At 42.4% G+C, this 20,215-nt stretch overlaps 3 protein-coding genes across 3 annotated transcripts; 2 read left to right on the forward strand and 1 right to left on the reverse strand.

Annotated features, from left to right (window-relative positions):
• Positions 1 to 321: 321 nt before the first annotated feature.
• On the forward strand, positions 322 to 5,048 carry LOC107038594 (extensin). Its single transcript, XM_015257791.1, has 5 exons — positions 322 to 420; positions 662 to 770; positions 855 to 901; positions 1,565 to 1,645; positions 2,478 to 5,048. Exons 2-5 carry the CDS (start codon positions 707 to 709, stop codon positions 4,737 to 4,739), a joined length of 2,454 nt encoding a protein of 817 aa, XP_015113277.1. The 5' UTR covers positions 322 to 420; positions 662 to 706; the 3' UTR covers positions 4,740 to 5,048.
• An 828-nt stretch (positions 5,049 to 5,876) lies between these two features.
• Positions 5,877 to 7,584, reverse strand: LOC107038872 (malignant T-cell-amplified sequence 1 homolog). The gene is made up of 6 exons (XM_015258187.1): positions 7,408 to 7,584; positions 7,161 to 7,313; positions 6,630 to 6,730; positions 6,265 to 6,398; positions 6,104 to 6,171; positions 5,877 to 6,032 (listed from the first exon to the last, which is right to left on the reverse strand). Exons 1-6 carry the CDS (start codon positions 7,416 to 7,418, stop codon positions 5,951 to 5,953), a joined length of 549 nt encoding a protein of 182 aa, XP_015113673.1. The 5' UTR covers positions 7,419 to 7,584; the 3' UTR covers positions 5,877 to 5,950.
• A 2,118-nt stretch (positions 7,585 to 9,702) lies between these two features.
• On the forward strand, positions 9,703 to 19,637 carry LOC107040260 (E3 ubiquitin-protein ligase UBR2). The gene is made up of 2 exons (XM_015260276.1): positions 9,703 to 10,031; positions 12,007 to 19,637. The coding sequence occupies exon 2, from the start codon at positions 12,018 to 12,020 to the stop codon at positions 17,484 to 17,486; it is 5,469 nt and encodes a 1,822-aa protein (XP_015115762.1). The 5' UTR covers positions 9,703 to 10,031; positions 12,007 to 12,017; the 3' UTR covers positions 17,487 to 19,637.
• The last annotated feature ends 578 nt before the right edge of the window (positions 19,638 to 20,215 follow it).

Genomic DNA, 20,215 nt, shown 5'->3' on the forward strand with positions numbered 1-20,215 from the left:
GAAATAATATATTGAGCTACGAGTACCCAAAAATGTACGTTTCCACACGTGTTACGCGTGCCATTTGTGCAGAAACCTGCTCAATTCGGTGAACATAACCATGAAAACTACCTTACCGATCTCCCTCGAAACATTACCCTCACACGATCACCAGTTACCACCCACCATAGTATTTCCACTCTCTCCCCACAGATGTCGCAACTAATATCTTCGAAGGACGTGAAGTTGTCCCGTCCCTAGTGAAAAACTGACATCCCTAAACTCTAAAATTGCCAGTCCTTCTCAATTTCTCAGATCACCTCACTTCACACAGCTGCTGAACTTCAATACACGGTGGCTAATGGAAGGGGACAAAACTGGTTGAAATATTCAGCCTCCAAAAGACGCCTGATTGTGATTTCAATATATTTGAGTACACAGGTAATAACTCATTATCAGCCACAATCAATCGTTCGTGATCGACTGTGATTCGACGTGACTCTTCTGTCATGAGTAATTGTCACTTGTGAACGTTTTATCGAGTGATGGCGAGGGTTCGCCGATCCGGCATTGCATGGGGCGCGTCTAGCGTGGCGTCTGTGATAATATGCCCTCAGGAAAATAGCTTTTCTCCTGTCAAATACGTGTTTCACACTGGAAATTTGGGTATTTCCTGTTCTAGGTTTTGAGCTGGACTCCACGAGCTCTTTGAGAGGTCACAGGCAGGATGGCTCTCCCTGGTAATTACAAACAAGTCGCACTCTCAGCTTCTAGTATGGTGGCTACAAACCGTAAGTACCTTGCATGACTCGGACTAATTTTAATGTAATCGTGTCTTTGATGCTGTTGATTCATGAATTTTGTTCCTTCTGCAGAACGTTTGAGAGCTTCTGGAGGAGGTGGAGGAGGATCTGGGGGAAATGTAAGTTGAAATGGCAATGACCTTCTGTTGGGGGTCATCAGTCGTTCACTAGAGCCATTGACAATTCCTGTTTTGGAATTTTCATGTTTTAGGCATGAAAGAGTGCAGAGGAGTCTATGAAAATAATTTTTTTACGTTTTCAAATCTTTTATGGATGTTTTAGTGTTTTTTTCGGGATATTTTTCTAATGAGGATATGTACACAATTTTAATGATGGAATTTTAGATTTATTTGCTTTGGAATTTGTCGGAGTTTTTAAAAATTTGTATTCGATCAAAGGAGTGGAGAATTTTTTGAGAAGTCTCTTTTGAGGCTTTTGATGAATTACGTAGATCTCTTCTTGCCATAGATAATTGTAAAAAAAATCATCAAATTTCAGATTTGTTTTTTAAGGTGTATCCTTATAAAACAGATTTTTCCTACGATTGATCCCATGTTTTTCATAGATAATTTATAATTTATGAAATTATTCATCTCCATAGTTTGTATCGAGGAAGTAGGGTCGTGGGAAATGTGGAGAAAACAATAAACAGCACTACATTATTGTCAATTCGCGACGTTTCGCGAAACAGAATAAACATCAGAAAATCAAAAATGAATAAACATTCCAAATGAAAACAAATGTCATGATCGACCTAATCGATAGTTATCATTGCATTACAGAAAGATTCCGGGAGTCCATTTATCCAGACTCCCCATGGTCATCCTGGATTCACCCCTCAGAAAGTTGGAAAAAATGCTGCGGTAATTATCATTCTCTAAACATTCTAATTCTAGAAAAAAAATCTCAAAAAGAGATAGAATTTCCCTGGCTTTTTGATTTATTTTTTCGATATTATGAAATATATTATGAAATATCATATTTTAAACAATAGAATCCAATGTTTCTTTGCAACTTATTTCGTTGAGGTATTTCCTATTAGAATTCCTCGGCTGAAATTTTTCAATGTATTTTATTTGATTTTTTTCTGAAAAGAAATAAAATGGAAAAAATAGAAAATTCATGTCGAGGAGTTCCTATAGAAAACATCTAAAAAAATGTATAGAATGAAGAAATCTTATTGATTTTTTCTATAAAATAGTTTCTATAGGACATTTTCTATCGAATTCGCTAAGTTTTTCTATTTTCAATAGAAATGTTCAATGAACAATATTCTACAGAAAAAAGTCAATAGAATTCAATTTTGCTATACAATTCATTCTATTGAGATATTTTCTATAGAAATTTCTCTCCCCACATTTTACATGTTTTTTGTGTGCTATGTTTTACGAAGAGAAAAGATAAATAGAATGTAGAAAACAATTAGAAAATTCATATCGAGGAATTTCTTTAGAAAACATCTTTAAAAAATGTACAGAAAGATAAAATTCACAGATTTGTTCTATAAAATAGTTCCTACAAAAACTTCCAGTAAAACTGTGGAATGCTACAATAGCGCCGGCCAAAAATAAAAGAATTTTCAATAGAAATCCAATAGAATTGTCTATAGAATTCGCTACCCTATCACCTATTTTGCGTGTCTGTAACTCCGTAAAAAAACTTGTGTCCTAAAAGCCCATTTCTGAATGATTCCAGGCGGACCCAAGACTCCCGAAACCTCCGAAGCCGCCAGAAAAGCCGCTAATGCCATACATGAGATACAGTCGTAAAGTGTGGGACCAAGTGAAGGCCCAGAACCCCGAGCTGAAGCTCTGGGAGATCGGCAAGATAATTGGTCAGATGTGGCGCGACCTCCCCGAGGACGAGAAAACGGACTTCATCGAGGAGTACGAGACGGAAAAAGTCGAGTACGAAAAATCCCTGAAGACGTATCACAACTCTCCAGCCTACCTGGCCTACATAGCCGCCAAAAACCGTGGGAAATCCGCCATCTGCGTCACGAGTTCCAGCTCTGACGATCGCGAGACCCACGATCGTTCCTCAGGGGGCAACAAGAATCAGGCAGTGCAGGACAGGCGCATAGACATTCTCCCAGCAGAGGACGACGACGATCAGGACGACGGTTACTCCGTGAAACACGTGGCATACTCGAGATACACTCGTAACCACAGGCTGATAAACGAGATCTTCAGTGATACTGTTGTTCCAGACGTGCGCTCAGTGGTCACCACCCACAGAATGCAGGTCCTGAGGCGACAGGTGCAGTCACTGACGATGCACCAGAAGAAATTGGAGGCTGAGCTGCAGCAGATCGAGGAGAAATTCGAGGCAAAGAAGAGGAAATTCATCGAGACGAGTGAGATCTTCCAGGAGGAGCTGAAGAAGCATTGCAAACCAGCCGTTGACGAGGACACATTCAACAAGATGGTGGAGCGCCAGTACGAGTTATTGCGTCGTGAGAGGGTCAAAGGTGCTGAGGAGAGTCGCCCTGAGACAGGATCAAACGATTCAACCCCAACGTCAACCCCAACTCCAGCCTCAGTGAACGAGGAGCCAACCCCAATGGAGCTTTCAGAGAACAGTGAAGGGGATAAGAAGACACCAGAGCCCGAGAAGATCGACACCAAGAAGGACAGTCCCTCGCCTCCCTACGTCGAGAGTAAATCGGACTCTCCGACCCAGAGTATCCAGAGTGCCCAGATGAGCACGAACAGCAACAAGACTGCTGATGGGAATACGAGTCCAGTGGCCCCAGTTCCTACAGCATCAGTCATCAACAGCAGTACAACAGTTGTAACTAGTGCCTCAAGCACCCCGACAACATCCCCAAACGACAATGGGAACGGTATTAATCCAGCGGGAGCTGCAGCAGTTCCAGACAACCCAAGTCCCAACACTGGCATCAATCCCACTAATGGGAATAGTTCAGGGCCCATGTACTCCACAGCAGTGAGTCCAATTCACCATCAGCTGTCGCCCCAGCCCCACCCAGTCAATCAAATCAGCATGGCCCAGCATCAGGGACAGCACCAGGGACCCCATGTGACGAATCCCCACCAGATGCAGCCCTCAAGTCAGAGTCAAGCCCCCTTGCACCAGGCACCTCAGCACCCGCAGGGCCAGCACCAGGGCCCCCACCCAGGCCCCCAGAATCAGCATCAGCACCCTCACCACCTGTCCCACCAGGGCCCAAGTCACCCTGGGCCTAATCAGCATCAGCAGATGGCGCCAGCTCCACCTCCCTCGCAATCGCCATCCCCACACTCTCAGGGGCCTCCAACACCTCAGTATCCACCGCCTGTCAACCCCCCGACGACTCCCCCCACATCGTCACCAGCACCAATCTCCCATAATCCTCATTCTTCATCGTCTTCTCATCCCCAGGCGCCTAATCCCCCATCGACTCCTCCATCGTCGTCACCAGTTCCTTCGATACCTCATAATCCTCATCCCCCAGCTGGCATGATGTCCAATCATCTGCCGCCTCATCAGGCACCTCAAGGGCCTCCAGTGATGCAGGCACAGGGCCCTGGACCCATGATACCACCGGGGCAGGGCTACTCCCAGCAGTATCCACCTGGGAATCAACCGCAAGCCCAGAATGTGCCTCTGGCACCGAGACCTCCTCATCCCTCTTATGGGTATGGACAGCAGCAGCCGTACCATCAGCCCTATCCTCAGTACTCCCATCCTTACTATCATCAGCCTTATGCACAGTATCCACCACATGGCATGGGTCGACCTCATCATGGTCCTCATAGTCCTCACAGTCCTCATTCCCCCTATCATCCGCAGTCTCCGCATTCTGTGGGCGAGGGAAATCCTCCGGGGAATCCCCCGAATGCTGAGGGCGGGGGGGCTAATTACCCCCCTGGACCCGTGCATGAACCTGAACGGGGCCAGCCCCAGGAGGGACAGGGCGAGGGCCAAGGGGAGGCCAAACCTGGGGGACATTGAGGGAAGCTTCCAGATGTGAATGATTTTTTTGGGATTTTTTAGTAATTGTGATTGGGTGGAGAGGAGGGAATGGATTGGGATGGAAGTTTGAGGGATTGATAGAGGGTGTAAAGATGTTTTTCTTTAGCGTATATGAAGGAAATTCTGGGAATGATTGGGTCACTAAAAAATTAACGAAACTTGGATAATTGACAATGAAATAGTATTGTATAATCATTTCATCCAATTTCTCGTCCAATCTTTTTTGAGGAATGTCATTGATAGTGTTTTCTTTACTATAAAAAATAAAACTGCAATTGGTAATGAAAACTGAATTTTTTAATTAAATTTCATTATTTCTCCTGTTTAATTAACAATTTAAAAACTGCATTGTTCCTATTGAATTTCATTATTTTTTACCCTTTTTGTTTTGGTATAAACTGACTCTGACGATATAAAATTATTATTTTTTTTCAATTTCACACCAGAGAATAGAAAAAAGAATTAAAAAACTGATTTTGTCCTTCATTTAATTTTTTAATCCAGAATGGTGAAACAATGAATGAAAAATTAAAATGAAAGAATTCCAGTCGACGTTTCAGTTCCATTTCAGAAACCCTCATCAGGACACACAACTCGTTCAAAACTTTATTATTCTGTGCGAGTTAGTTTTGAATGAAAAATGTTAAAAAGGAAACCTCCATTCAATTTTTTTTTTCATTCTCATATAGCCGATTGTGCTTTTTATGGTCCCGTTCCACCCACCACCCTTCGTTGCGGTGTCGTGGGCTTTCTCCCTCACCACGTCGCATTGTACTCCAGGAGCTGCTCCATGTACAGACTCGCCTGATCACCAAGGGAAACCATGGAAAACCCTGGCCTACATGAACTCCATTGACGTCCCATACCATCGGAGAATGTTCCCCAAACAATCAATCTCGATAATTTCCGGTGTCTAGACTCCCGTTCAACAGTTTCCGAAAGATAAAAAATCCCAATTTTTTGCCCCATGCTGGCCATTCAATTTAAATTCATTCTAATAACATGTAATTTTGAATTTCATTTTTAACATGTAATTTTGAAATTTCATTTTTATGTTCATTATTGATGTCATTAATGATACGTTAATAACAATTAGACCGGATAAACATCATTTATGCTGATGAACAAGAAAATAAAAAACAAACAGTTTTATAATTACAATAAGAATGTTTTGTAGGCCTTTATTAATCTTACTTTACAGCTTTCATTTGCCACAGACCGTCGTTGAGATAATGACAATTTTCAATACCTACTCCTTTGTTTACTTTAGCTCTGCAAAGAAAAAAAAATCGGGATTAACATTTTAAAAAGATCGAGGGGCCGCGAAAATAGCATCAACTCACATGTCGTCTGTTGACAATGCTGCGACACCAACAGCCAGTGCGTGCTGCTTTCCCTCAGCCATCACAGCCTTTTATAACAAACTCATTAAGGACATTTCAATTAATTTTTGGGAATAATTCGAGAGAATCTGCAGGGCAGTTCAATTTGAAGAAAAGGATACGACAACTGTTCCCTTGGTGACGGGAGTCATCTTGGCTCCTTTTGATGTCAATCCTGGACACATTATGTTGGCTCCACTGAGGACGAATCTTATGGCACCTTTATCGACCTGTTCTACTGGTAAAAAAAATGGATCTGCAAGGATAATAAACAAATTAGTTTTTTCATTCATCAAAATTTCAACTCTGAACGAGTGGAAAACTTTCATTTGACAGTAAAAACAGATTTTTTTGTTGAATTTCATTAATTTATCGTTTTATTTTTTATACGGATTGCCTTTGAGAATGATTTTTTTTGTTTAAAGAATTTTGTAATGAGAAACAAATTGGAGTTTATCGTTATTTGATTCATCAAAATTGAACTCACATTTGTGCAGCAATCGCAGGGTTGGCATCCAGGATCCCTCTCGTTGTCTGAAAAACAGCAGTTCTCCAGCTGCATTTACCATAATCTCAATATGATCGTGACTGAAAAAACAGATTTATCAATTCAATCATCGAACCAGTCATTTTTGTTTAAAAAACAAAAATAAAACAAAATCCCCCTTTTTTTAATGCGTAATCTCTCGACATTGGCTGAGAATTGAAAAATTGCACGTAATTTTCAAGGTATTTTCATAAGCTTCAATATGAGGCCATATTCATCAAAATCACAACATGAGGATAACAAAATCCCCATTCCACGAACTAAAGTGAACCCATCCTAAATCGTCAATATCTCTTGACGAAGTGATACGATTTGTACAAATCAAATCTTATTTCAAACCTTGAAAAAATACCATCAAAGTGAAAAAAGAAACATTGAACTCCACTCTGCCAATCTTGAATTACTAGCCCTTAAACCCAAAAGTTAAAATTTTCTCCTGCACCATGAATCAAAAAAAAATACCAAACCTACCATTTCACAAGACGAAAAGCGTCCTTCTTTGGAATAATCTGATCAATATGGCTCTCCAGGTGGGGATACAACTCCAGCAATTTCGACCTAATCCCCTTCTGAATGGAAGACTTGAGCTGCTGCACCCCCGAGACACTGTCCTTCTCATCGAATCTGGAATTTCCAAAAAAATTAAATCCCCGTCCCTCACTCCCCAACCCAAGCCCCATAATTGATAATAAACAAGCAAATAACTAGTATCCCACACTTTTTGAACATTTTCAGTAACTAGATCTCCCTAAACTCGCTATCAACTCAAGCACCAGCCCTCGAACTCGCGTTTTCCTTTCCACAAATAACAGAACGATCTTTCTTTTATCAATCTGTCGTTTTATTTAGTTTCCAGGTTATGTTTTTGGGAGCTTTAACCACAGGCCACCACAGGCCGACGATACCTTGTGGAAAAGAGACGAACATACGCCGGGGGGGATCCCACACGAGCCCTTTCTCCTCGTGATTGGCCAGCTCTCACTCCCACCCCCTCCAGATGTTATAAATACGTGAGTAAAAGAGAGATGGACATGCCTTCTATCTGCAACTGTTTCCCTTTGAAGGATCAGTAAATCCCAACTGCAGTCTCCATTCGCCACGAAAAAAGCAAATTCGCGAGGTATTCAACTCCATTCGCCATAAATTTCGTTGAAAAGATCATTTTTTAAATTGCTGTCGAGGTAATTCATAATTTTTCAAGCCTTCAAGGCCATTTTGATCATTTTTTAAATGATTTTTTCCATTTTTACAAGTGAGAGTCTTTCATACGTTAAAAAAGTAGTCTAAAAACTTCTAGAAATAATGCCAAGTATCCTTTCTCCATCCCCTCCACAATCATCGCTCGTTCTCCCTTTGTTGCACATTTATGTACGTACAGCTGGTAATGCTCGATATTAAGGCAGTATCGATGTATGGAATCGATAAAAATCGCCACGCGTGGAATCGATCGATCGATATATCGCGTTGAAAACATCAATAGAAAAATGTGGTTTATGTATGGGTACGTGAGGCAAAATGGAACGTTTGTTACCCGCTCAAAATATCGATCACGCATGAAAAAATGCTATAGAATTTTCTATAGAAATTTTTCTACTGGATTTTGTATAGGATATCTTGGAGCAAATCTCATACAAACACCTATAAAAAAATCCAGCAGAAAAAATCTAATAGGGTTGGCTATAGGAAATCTATAGAAATTGCTATAGATAATCTCGGAAAAAAATCAACAGGATAAAATGTCATGGGAGGTACTTTTGATAATAAGAAATCTATTCTATAGAAGTCTATAGAGTTCTATAGAATTCTCTATATGTAATTCTAGAGAAAATCCTACATTAAATCCAACTGGGAAAAATTCTATAGGGGATGCTATTGAAAATCCCGTAAAACATCTCATAGGAAAGTTTATGGAACCCCTTTTAGAAACCAATATAGAAAATTCTAGAGAAACTCCGACAGGGAAAACTTCCGTGGGAAATGCTACCGAAAATTCTGAGACCCTCTTTATATGTATAGGAAATCTTAAAGAATCCCTTATAAATACTCGTAGAAAAAATCCTGCAGAAAAAATCTAATAGGGTTGGCTATAGGAAATCTATAGAAATTGCTATAGATAATCTCGGAAAAAAATCAAGAGGAAAAATGTCATGGGAGGTACTTTTGATAATAAGAAATCTATTCTATAGAAGTCTGTAGAGTTCTATAGAATTCTCTATATGTAATTCTAGAGAAAATCCTACATTAAATCCAACTGGGAAAAATTCTATAGGGGATGCTATTGAAAATCCCGTAAAACATCTCATAGGAAAGTTTATGGAACCCCTTTTAGAAACCTCTAATATAGAAAATTCTAGAGAAACTCCGACAGGGAAAACTTCCGTGGGAAATGCTACCGAAAATTCTGAGACCCTCTTTATATGTATAGGAAATCTTAAAGAATCCCTTATAAATACTCGTAGAAAATATCCTGCAGAAAAAAAATTCCATAGAATATGCTATGTATAGCATATCGTGAGATATCCTATAGAACATCTTATAGAAATTCCTATGGAAAATTCTATAGATTCTTCTATAGAAAATTCTAGAGAAAATCCAGCAGGAGAAACTTCCGTGAGAAATACTACTAAAAATCCTATGAGACCTTCTATAGGAAGTCTTATAGAATCCCCTGTAGGAACTCTTACAGGAAATCCTGCAGGAAAAAATTCGATAGGGAATCCTATAGAAGAATTTCAATTTCTCCGTAACAAATCCTTCCCTACAAAATATGAAAACCCATTCATCAAAATTTTTCAAAATTTCGCCAAAGATGAATTTAAAAAACTCCTGAAAATTAAAATATTGGGGGTTTGAAATATCGATTCCTGCGATATATCGAGTGAGAAAAAAACATGAATATATCGATTGTCAGACCGTAAAATATCGATTATTTTCATGATCGACGTCACATTGAACATTCCCAACACACATAATAAACCCGAGCGAGCCATTTTGTGTATTGTTAGAGCAGCTGTGTAATAATTCTCATCGCAAACAACGTCCTTTGAACCCCAGAAGTGTCAAATACCACTCGTTCCTCATAACTAATGTCTCGGGGATATTCAATACAACCTGACAATTACTGTTTTGACATAAATGACGAAAATGTGTAACAACATCACGTGAAATTGTTCATTAAAAATCTCCCAGGGGTTCTTCGTGACGAGTGAAATACAGTTCACGAAAGAATCATTGAATTTGTCGATGGACGTTTGTCTTGTGTGAAGTATTCGGAGTAATTCAGAGTTTAGAACTTTTTGTCATCATCCTTTTGTTCTGGTGGAGGCTGTCGTCATCGTAGGGGTGAGTCCCATCTCACTGGTATTTATTTTTCTTTTTCGTTTAAAAATAGGATACGCTTTTGCAAGGCCAGCTTGGCAATCACGAAATAATGGACTCGTATGATTTCCGATACATGTCGAGGTGTTATTGACAAATAAGTACGAATAGGGGAATTCGAAGGATGAGAATTGGCTAGGACTTTTTGTCAATTACTTCCTGACTAGGTGATTTATGGAAGTCATTTTTTGCTGAGTAGCTTTCAATCCTTTGGAGGTGGCCAAGTTTTCGTTTGGAACTTTTTTGGAGCTCTTGAATTACTTGTAGTACAATCTTCAACCATTTTCGAGATTTTTACTAGAGACTAAAGTCGCAATAGCTTTTTTGTCTCCTCCACTGACAGGAGAATTCGATTTTATCGAGATATCAACTTTCCCTGTTGAGACATTTTCGCTAAGAATTTCTCAATAAATTTTCCAGGTTTTTCTCGGTGTTTTTTTTTCTCATCTAAAAAAAACCTAATAAAAAAATTAAGAAATTGGAGCCCAGGAATTTCTGTAGAAAATGTGTGAATAGAACAGATTGTATAGAAAAACAAAGTTTGGTTGATTTTCTCTTTAAAAAAATTTCTATTAAACATCTATATCGAAAAAAACGCGCAGAGAATTTTGCAGAATTTTTAAATAGATATTTTCTTTTTGCTACAAGAATTATTTAATTGAAAAAATTTCAGTCTAGTAAAATTTTACGGGGAATGTCAATATATATTTCTTTTTGAAATCCATTTTTTTGCTGGAATGGAATAATATTTTAAGTCAGATGACATCTAAACAATTTCGTAGAAAATCCTAGCTAATTCACTAGAAAATGCTATTAGATTTCCATTGAATTTTTATTGAGAAATTCCGCAGGTTTACTGCCCATTTTTTAAAGAGAAAATGTCCAACAGAAACAGTCTCATAGAAAAACATAATTTCATCTTTCCTTGATAAATTATCCAAGTGTTTTACACTCTATTTTTTCTTCCATAAATAAATCAAACTAAAAAATTAAAAAATAAAGTGCAGGAATTTCCGGAAAATTCAAATTCTATTGATTTATTGTATAAAATATCTTCTATTCAATATTTTCATTACAAAAATACGCAGGAACACGTATGAAGAAATTTAATAGAAAAACCTAGCGATTTCACTAGCCAATTCTATTGAAATGTTCAATAGAAAAATTTTTATAGAAAAGGTCAATCGAATTCGATTCCTCTAGACAACTTAATCTATCGAGATATTTTCTATAGAATCTCCTCGGCTTGAATTTCCGAAGCATTTTCATTTCATTTTCATGACGAAAAGAAAAGAATAATAAAATTTAAAAAACAGAGAATTTCAGCCGGGGAAATTCTATGGAAAATATCCCAATAGAATGAGTTGAATAAAAAAATCGAATTCGATTGACTTTTGCTATAGAAAATTTTCTATTGAACATTTCCATAGAATTTTCCAAAAACTAATTTTGATGAAAAGAAAATAATAGAATGAAAAAAAAAGAGAATTCGAGCCGGCGAAATTTTATAGAAAATTTTCTGTTGAACACTTCAATAGAATCTGCCAAAACTAATTAAAAATTCAATAGAAGTGTCTAGTAAATTCGCTACGTTTTTCTCTCAAGTTTTTTCATGCGTGAAGGCTGCAGAATTTTTCAATACACTCTTCTAAAACCAAATCCAATAGCATTCCCCCCGAATTCCCTACATTTTCCATAAAATACGTTCTTACACGAACCTCACCAGCATTACTTCCCCTCCCCTAAAATACCCCAGAAAAATCCCCCCCAAAAATCATTTGGCATCCAAAACAACGCATTCAATTCCTTTTGTGACGTTTCGAGCGTGCACCTCCGCCTCGAGCACCCTTGTTTATATACATGCACTTTATTTAGCCCCTCCTACGTAACAAAGCCAACTTACGACTCTTCAGCTACTGCAATCTCCTCATTCTTCCAGATACCTTCAAAATGAACACCGACAGTATGCAGACGGACCAGCACGCCCTCCCGGTGTACGAGCACGACCTAGACGACTCCGAGCTCTCCCAGGTCCTGCCAATCTTCCCCACCTCGAGCAAGCCCTGCATAAACGTATGGATGGACAAGATGAGCAAGGGCATCCTGACGTCGACGCACTTCAAGGAGCACTGGAGGATCTGGGTGCCGAAGATCTACAGTCCCGAGCCAAACGGCAACTGCCTGGGCTGGTCCTTCGACGAGGACATGGCTGAGAAGATGCTGTACAACACCCTGGAGGAGTTCATCTGCAATGGCGAGCCCAGAGAGGTTCTCCAGCAGCTGGCGAAGATGGAGAATCCCCCCTCAGTCTGCGGTAGATTCTTCAAAGTCGGTGAGCCCACGTACTTCTGCAGGGAGTGTGGAATGGACCCCACATGTGTCCTCTGCGTCACCTGCTTCAAAGAGTCAGCCCACCAGAACCACAAATACAAGATAGCAACGTCCAGTGGAGGTGGCTGCTGCGACTGCGGTGATCCTGAGGCTTGGAAGAAGGAGGCCTTCTGCAGGATACACGAGGCTGGCAAAGAGGCCAGAGAGACGTCTGGCAACAAATTGCCAGAGGACATTCGTGAGCGTGCGACGTCGACGTTCGAGGCAGTCATGCAGTACTGCTTCGAGCTTCTGGCGAGGGAACACACACCAGGACTACCAGCAGACCTCAGGGTCAAGGAAACTGACGAGGGTCCTCTCTCCTTGCTAGCAACAACAGACAGCTACTGCACTGTTCTATTCAACGACGAGACCCACACGTTTGAGCAGGTCATCAGTACTCTCGCTCGAGTCATCAAGTGCACCCAGAAAGAGGCGATTGAATTCGTCACTAATATCGACAGGAATGGACGAGCTGTCGTCAAGTGCTCGGACTTTCAGCACTGCAATGAGCTCAAATCAGACATCGAGAGGTTCACGTCGAGGCAGGGCAGTCAACCGTTGAAGGTCCTAGTGGTGCATGCCCACGTGATAGCCCACCAGATCTTCGCTATGAAGCTCTTGGGGTGGCTGCAGCAGTTCATCAGCCACTGCGAAGGCTTCAGAATCATTTTCAGCGATGTTGCATTGAACAAGAAGCTCCCTGACATGCCCATTGTCGAGGGCATACTCATGAGGGACTCGCAGTTGTGGAAGGCCGCCAGAACAGCCTGGCATCGTCTCTTCATATCGGGCATGCTGATGGAGTACGAGAGCAAGAAATCACTGGCCATTGTCTTCACCACCAACTATGGCACTGTGATGAAGGACTTCATGAAGGACGATCACGACCACTCGTTCTCAATATCATCGTTATCAGTTCAGTTGTTCACAGTACCAACACTGGCGCATTATCTCATAGCTAATCACGACGTACTGTTCATTCTCCTCAACACCTTCATCTCGGAGAGCTCGAGGCGGTGCAATCCAGTGGGGAAACTGGAGTTCGAGAGGAACTTACCGAACACTTCCTTCAAGAGGGCACAATACATTCTCTGTGATCTGTCGTATCTGCTCAGCTCCAAGTCCGACTCCTGGACAGACGAGTTGAGGAAGGGATTCCTCCAGGGGATGTCTCTGCTGATGAAGCTCCTCTGGAGCATGCAGGGGATGGACGCTGTCCTTCGTCAAGTGGGACAGCACATGGAGTACGAGCCAGAGTGGGAGTCTGCCTTCAATCTCCACATTAAGCTGTCACCAGTCATCAGTCTGGCCCTGGAATGGTGTGGCTCTGACAGAGTCGTTCTCATCAAAGCTTTCAGGCTTGTACTTAAGAAACTCAGTGAACAACCCAACAAGGATTCAACCGCCACCCCAGGACAGCTGAGGGAGCTCGCTGATCATTCAGCCACTTGTGTCCTCTACGACGTGTCCCTCGAGCCAGTCTCCATTCACCTCCCATTATCGCGATTCCTAGCTGGACTCTTTCTCTACCTCGAGAAGTACAATCTTGACTATCAGAGCAGTGATTTCATGATCCAGTCGAAGCTATCCCCCGAGCAGCTGATAGAGCCTGTCCTGAGGGCACAGGCCATGATATCCCAGGTCCACGCTGGCATGTGGAGGAGAAATGGCTACAGCCTGCTCAATCAGCTGTACTTCTACCACAACGTTCGTTGTCGAACTGAAATGCTGGATCGTGACATTATTCTCCTGCAAGTTGGGGCGTCTCTGATCGAGTCCAACGAGTTTCTGATTCACATCCTGAATAAGTACAATCTCCTCAACTGGGCTGATCTCAACTTCGAGACGAACACCCTGAAGAACCCCGAGGAGGACAGCATCAGGCAGACCATCAACCTCGTCGAGGAGTTTCTGGGCCTCCTGATAACTGTCATTGGAGAGCGTCACGTGCCTGGTGTGGGCCAGGTGACGCCCGACGACCGCCTCAAGAAGGAGATCATCCAGCAGTTGTGCATCAAACCAATGTCCCATTCTGAATTAAACAAGACTCTGCCTGATGGTGTGCACCACGAGACAGGTCTCGAGAGGGTGATAAACGACGTGGCTGACTTCAAGAAACCCTCACAGAACTCTGGGGGAAAGGGACTGTACGAGCTGAAGCCAGAGCTCTACGCCGAGTACAACGTCTTCTTCTACCACTACACTAAAGAGGAATTGAGCAAGTCCGAGGAGTCCCAGAGGAGGCGTCGCAAGGCCAATCAAGAGCTGGAGTGCTGTCCCCCTCCCCAGCTGCCGAAGCTCACAGAGACCTTCAGCCTGGTGGCCAATCTCCTCCAGTGCGACGTGATGCTTCACATAATGCAGACAGTCCTCGAGAGGTCGATAAACCTGAGGGCGAGAAGTTTCTCGGAGCCCCAGGTCCACAAGATAATTCACATAATAGGTTATGCCCTCCAGGAGCAGATGACAGGGCACTACCCCTTCCTCATCTTCACTGAACGTGCCTCCAAGTGGAGGATCTACAAGCTTCTGGAGGAGTTGTCAACCAGTCCGAGGATCGAGGCGCACAAGGACCTGGTGACGTGGGTCCTGGGGAAGTACAGGGAGGCTGCTGGTTCGTCCATGGCTGAGGCGAGCCCACAGCAAGTTGCTGTCGGCAAGGAGCCCTCAGTGTCAGCAGCCAGTGAAGAGGAGCAAGCCAAGAACAGTAAGGAATGGAGAACGCAGATGGCTGCGCAGAAGAGGGCCAAAGTTATGGCGCAAATGGCTGCGATGCAGAAGCACTTCATGAAGAAGAACGCCAAACTCTTCGAGGAGGCTGCCATCGACGCAAACAGCAAGGGGAACGAGCGAGGCTCCTCGATGGATCTGTCAGAGCCATCCCCTGAGGAGGTCCCAGTGGCCCTAGGGCCCAGACAGACCCTCAGGATCATCGAGGAGAAGACGTACACGTGCCTCCTCTGCCAGGAGGACCAGACAGTCACCCCTGGGGGCCGAGCAATGGTGTTGGCAGCCTTCGTCCAGCAGTCGACAGTCCTCTGTCAAACGAGGAATGACCCTGACGAGAAGAATCCACTGTACTTATCGTCAAGACTGGGGGCATCCCCTCACACCAGCACCTGTGGCCACGTCATGCACGCCAACTGCTGGGAGAAGTACTTCGATAACGTCCTTGCCAAGGAGAATCGAAGGCCTTACAGACTCCGGCAGCCTGCCAGCTTCGATGTTGAGAAGCACGAGTATCTCTGCCCTCTGTGCGAGTGCTTGAGCAATACAGTTCTACCTCTGCTCCCTCCTCTGGCTACGCTACAGCCAACTGAACCGAAGGATCGTCTCAACGTGGACTTTGACACTTGGTTGAACGCCCTCACCATCACCCTTGACTGCAAAGGAAAGAGCAACGTCGAAAGCATCAGCGATGACAACATGCATGGCAAGTGCAGGTACTGCAGACCGAGGAAGCCCGATGACTTTAGCATCAGTGACGGCAGCATCACGATGATGGACGCCAGGGAGCCCTTTGCCTGTCCCATCAAGAGGATCCAGGGTATCCTGGGTAAGGAGGTGGCCGATGTTTTCGATATGCAGACAGTGTCTGCTGGTGGCAAAGAGGCCACACTGTCCGACGATCTCAAGTCCATGGTCGATCTCTTCGCCCAGGCGACGTACACCAAGGGCCTGGGAGTGGATCCCCACACCAGTGACGCCAGGGTTCCCCTGCTAGCTTGGAAATCCACAGCCTACACCATTCACGCTATCGAGTTCCTCCTGAGGGACAGTGAGAAGCCACTCCTGGGGGCACTCTCCTCCAGGCAGAGGGACAGCCTGGAGTGCCTCGCCAGGATCTCAGCGGTCCTGGGGTCCACCTGGCCCAGCAGCAGCAGCCCCACCAACACTTCAGGCTCCAGCACTGGAATCAGCGAAGGGGGCGGCAACTGCAGCATCCTTGCTGGCCACGCCATGACTCTTCTCAGCACTCTGCTAGACAATTCCTCGGAGGATTGCATCGCTGATTGGGATCCCTTCGGCATCCTCGTGCCCCTGGTGGTCACACTGCCCAGTCTCTTCTCCAAGAATTCTGACGATCCTCCACCTGTTGTCACTGGTAGTCACCACGAGATTCACGCCCTGAAGCTCGTTCTCATTGGACTCATCGTCAAGATCCTGATTACCTCGGATTTTGGGAGCTCTGAAGAGATGGACGTGGACAGCCTCGAGGACATGGAGGTGGGCGAAGGGACGTACTCTGCTTTATCCAAGATCATCAGGATCCTCAAGGTGGAGACTGGTGGGCTCACCTTGTCCGAGATATGGAGACGTGTCAAGGTGGCTTCCCTCCCCTTCCTGAGGTGCTGTGCTCTCTATTTTCATTACATCACTGATGTGCCTGCACCAGCAGAGCTCACGGTCAAGGATGGAGACACCTACGAGAGTATTATGATGTATCTGGGGCTTGACACCAGCTGCGAGGGCCTCCTGGGGTCCGATGGGGTCAGGAGGCTTGCCAAAAACTGGGGGGAACATCCCAGGGCGAGACTACCTGTCGGCGTCAAGGAGCCTCTCAGGGTCAATGGTCTTGTCAAACTGCCTGATGACTACTCAGAGCTCATCAACACTGTTTCGTTGTTCACGTGTCCAAATAGTGATAAAGAGGACTCAAGGAATCCCACCATGTGTCTTGTTTGTGGGGAAATGCTGTGCTCTCAGAGCTACTGCTGTCAGACTGAGCTCAATAAGACCATGGTGGGGGCCTGCACCTATCATGCCAGCAAGTGTGGCACTGGGGTTGGGGTGTTCTTGAGGGTCAGAGAGTGTGAGATACTGTTTTTGAGGTCTCCAAATCGGGGCGCCTTCGCTTGTCCGCCTTATCTAGATGAGTACGGAGAGACTGATCAGGGGCTCAGGAGGGGCAATCCTCTCAAGTTGTGTAGGGAAAAGTACAGGCAGTTGAATCAAATGTGGCTTGGACATGGGCTCCATGAGGCCGTATCCAGGGCTATCGAGTCATCCAGCAATCTCATGTCCACGCAGTGGCAGCATCTATAATCTGATGGGTTTTAGTGGGGCGAAATTATTCGGGGGGGGGGGGGAGTTTTGTATTTGTTTTTGAGGTTTTAGGGGTTTCCGATTTTCTAGGACTTGAGATTTTGGTGGTGAGGGGTTTTTGGGGAGTCGATGGAGTCGTTCAATTTCAATTGATCAATTTTTTATGGATATCTCGGAAGCTGAGGGAAATAGGGGGGTTTTTCTAAGGACCTTGTTTGTAGAGCAGACTGAGAGCTACGAAAAAGGTTCCTGTAATAATTTTGATATCTCTCGTGGATTCTGAGATATTTTGAGGGGAAACATGTTATGGGGAACTGAGGGGGAATGAAACATTCAGGAAAATTTTGCTTTCATTTTTAGTTGAGGGTCAGACGGTCCTTGAGGATGTTCAGAATTGAGGGTCGAACGAATCTTAATGACGTATAGAGTTAAGGATCAAATGACCATTTATGATTATTCTACTCTGATCCATTAGACCCTCACGACGATCTGACTCTTGACCCACAATGTTCTTAAGGGTCATTTGTCCCTTAACACAAAGGTTGTCAAGGTTCGTTTGGCCCTCAACTAGAAATGAAAGCGAGTTTTCTAAATTCTAAAAGAGCTTTCTATTTTTCGTTTTTAGTTGAAGGTCAAACGGCCCTTGAAAAGGTCTATCCCTTAAGAAAATTCAACTCTCAAAGACTTGATATTTAATCCTTAGGGTCGTTTAAAGTTGAGGGTCAAATTGCCTTAATGGGTATACGTTTTTAAGGGTCGTTTGACCCTCAACTAGAAACAAGAAAGAGTTTCCTGAATTAGCTATTAGCATCATTCGGAGAATTCTATTTTTTGTTTTTAGGTGAAGATCAAATGACTTTTACTAATAATCGGGGCCAGGGGTCGAATGGTCGTAAGGGTCAAAAGGCTCTTAAGAATATTTGAAATTCAAGCCCAAACAGCCTTGAGGGTCAAATAGCCCTTAACAACGTTTACCCATTAAAACAATTTGACTTACAAAGATTTGACATTTGACCTTTGTGGTCGTTTCGAGTTGAGGGTCAACTTGCCTTAATGAGTATATATTTTTAAGGGTCATTTGACCCTCAACACCAAAGGTTCGATTAAGCCTCAACTAGAAACAGAAAAAGGTTTCCTGAATTAGCTATTAGCATAATTCAGGGAATTCTCTTTTGTTTTTAGTTGAAGGTCCAATGACTTTTACTGACATTTGGGGGTCAAATGATCGCGAGGGTCAAAAGGCCCTTAAGGATGTTTGGAATTTAATCCCAAATGGTTTGAGGGTCAAACAGCCCTTAAGAACGTTTACCCCTTAATGCAATTTGACCCTCAAAGACTTGACATTTGGCCCTTAAGGTCGTTTGGAATCGAGGATCAAATTGCCTTAAGGGTCGTTCCGACCCTCAAAATAACTTGAACCTCAATTAAAAAAAAAATTGACTAAATTCTCTTGGAAAATCGTTATTCCTCGTGTTTTTTTTGAAATTACATCCGATCCATCATCTCAAGACTCAACTCTTCACCCCAAAATTGAGAGAGTAATTTGGAAGCAATGAACACAATGATAAAATCATAACGTATGAGACTTGTATATATTCGTATGGTTGAGATATTTTTATTTGTTTTGATTAATCAACGATTATTATTTCTTTGAAAATCATTCAAGAGTTTACCACTCGCAAACATACACACTGAGAATAATACTAATGTAAAATTATTTATAGTGTTATTGAACGAGAGGTGTTAAGGAGACCATGAAATACGCAAGATTAATCGAATTTTATTTAACTGAATTGAACATTGAAATTGTAAAATTAGACGTGTACTATTGATTAATATTAACTTGTTTTGTTTCGTGAGATAATTTTTTCTAGTTTATTTTTATGAATGAAACTGGCGATTGTAAATCCTATTTTATTCCCCTTATCACGTGGCTCAATTCGTTCTCTGAGATGATTGAGAAAATTTAGGACTTTTCGTCTCTGGTGACAAAGGGCAAGTGTAGATTTGAAGGGCTTTACGAGAATAAATTAATATAATTATAGATAAATAATAACTTTTACTTGTTACTTTAGAACGCAAATAAAGATCTCGTCATCTGGATAAAAAAAACATTTGAAAGAATAAAAATTGATGATAGAAATATGTTAATTCTTGTTTTTCTAAAAATATTTTTTCATATATCTTCCTGTCCCCTTGGTAAACAAGCAATTATTTGAAAAATATAGCTTTATAGACTTTTTTCTATAAGATATTTTCTATAGAATTTTCTTGACGTAATTTCATCTTCTCTGAGTAAAAGTCTAACAAAAAAAACGATCTGAGGCAAATTAATCGCTATAGAATATATCTCAATACAATTCGCTATAGAAAATCTAATTCTATAGACTTCTATAAAATATTTACCATTGAACACATTTACCACTGTTTCTATTGGAAAAAAACGGCCCAAGAAACTGTGAATTTTGTCAAACGATTTCCAACAGAAGTCATAGAAATCCAATAGAATTTGATTTTTCAATGCAATTTTCTCGACATAATTTTCGTCTCCTTTCATAAAAAACATTAAGCAAAAAAACGATCTTAAACTAATCAATTTCTATAGAGCATATTTGAATAGAATAACTTCTATAGAAAAATACAATTCTATAGCCTGTTTTTTCTATAAAATTTTTACCATTGAACGTTTCCATTGACAAAAAGCCACCTATGAAGCTGCGGATTTTTCC

The sequence above is a fragment of the Diachasma alloeum genome, unplaced genomic scaffold (genome assembly GCF_001412515.2).
Source record: "Diachasma alloeum isolate Michigan unplaced genomic scaffold, Dall2.0 Dall_scaffold_00178, whole genome shotgun sequence".
NCBI classification, from domain to species: Eukaryota; Metazoa; Arthropoda; class Insecta; order Hymenoptera; family Braconidae; genus Diachasma; species Diachasma alloeum.

Coding starts and splice junctions, on each gene's coding strand:
- LOC107038594 (XM_015257791.1), top strand. CDS start 707: ATGGCTCTCCCTGGTAATTACAAACAAGTCGCACTCTCAGCTTCTAGT. Junction 771..854: donor TAGTATGGTGGCTACAAACC/GTAAGTACCTTG, acceptor TTCCTTCTGCAG/AACGTTTGAGAGCTTCTGGA. Junction 1,646..2,477: donor AAGTTGGAAAAAATGCTGCG/GTAATTATCATT, acceptor GAATGATTCCAG/GCGGACCCAAGACTCCCGAA.
- LOC107038872 (XM_015258187.1), bottom strand. Junction 6,731..7,160: donor GCTTTTCGTCTTGTGAAATG/GTAGGTTTGGTA, acceptor CTGTTTTTTCAG/TCACGATCATATTGAGATTA. Junction 6,399..6,629: donor CCTGCGATTGCTGCACAAAT/GTGAGTTCAATT, acceptor TTATCCTTGCAG/ATCCATTTTTTTTACCAGTA.
- LOC107040260 (XM_015260276.1), top strand. CDS start 12,018: ATGAACACCGACAGTATGCAGACGGACCAGCACGCCCTCCCGGTGTAC.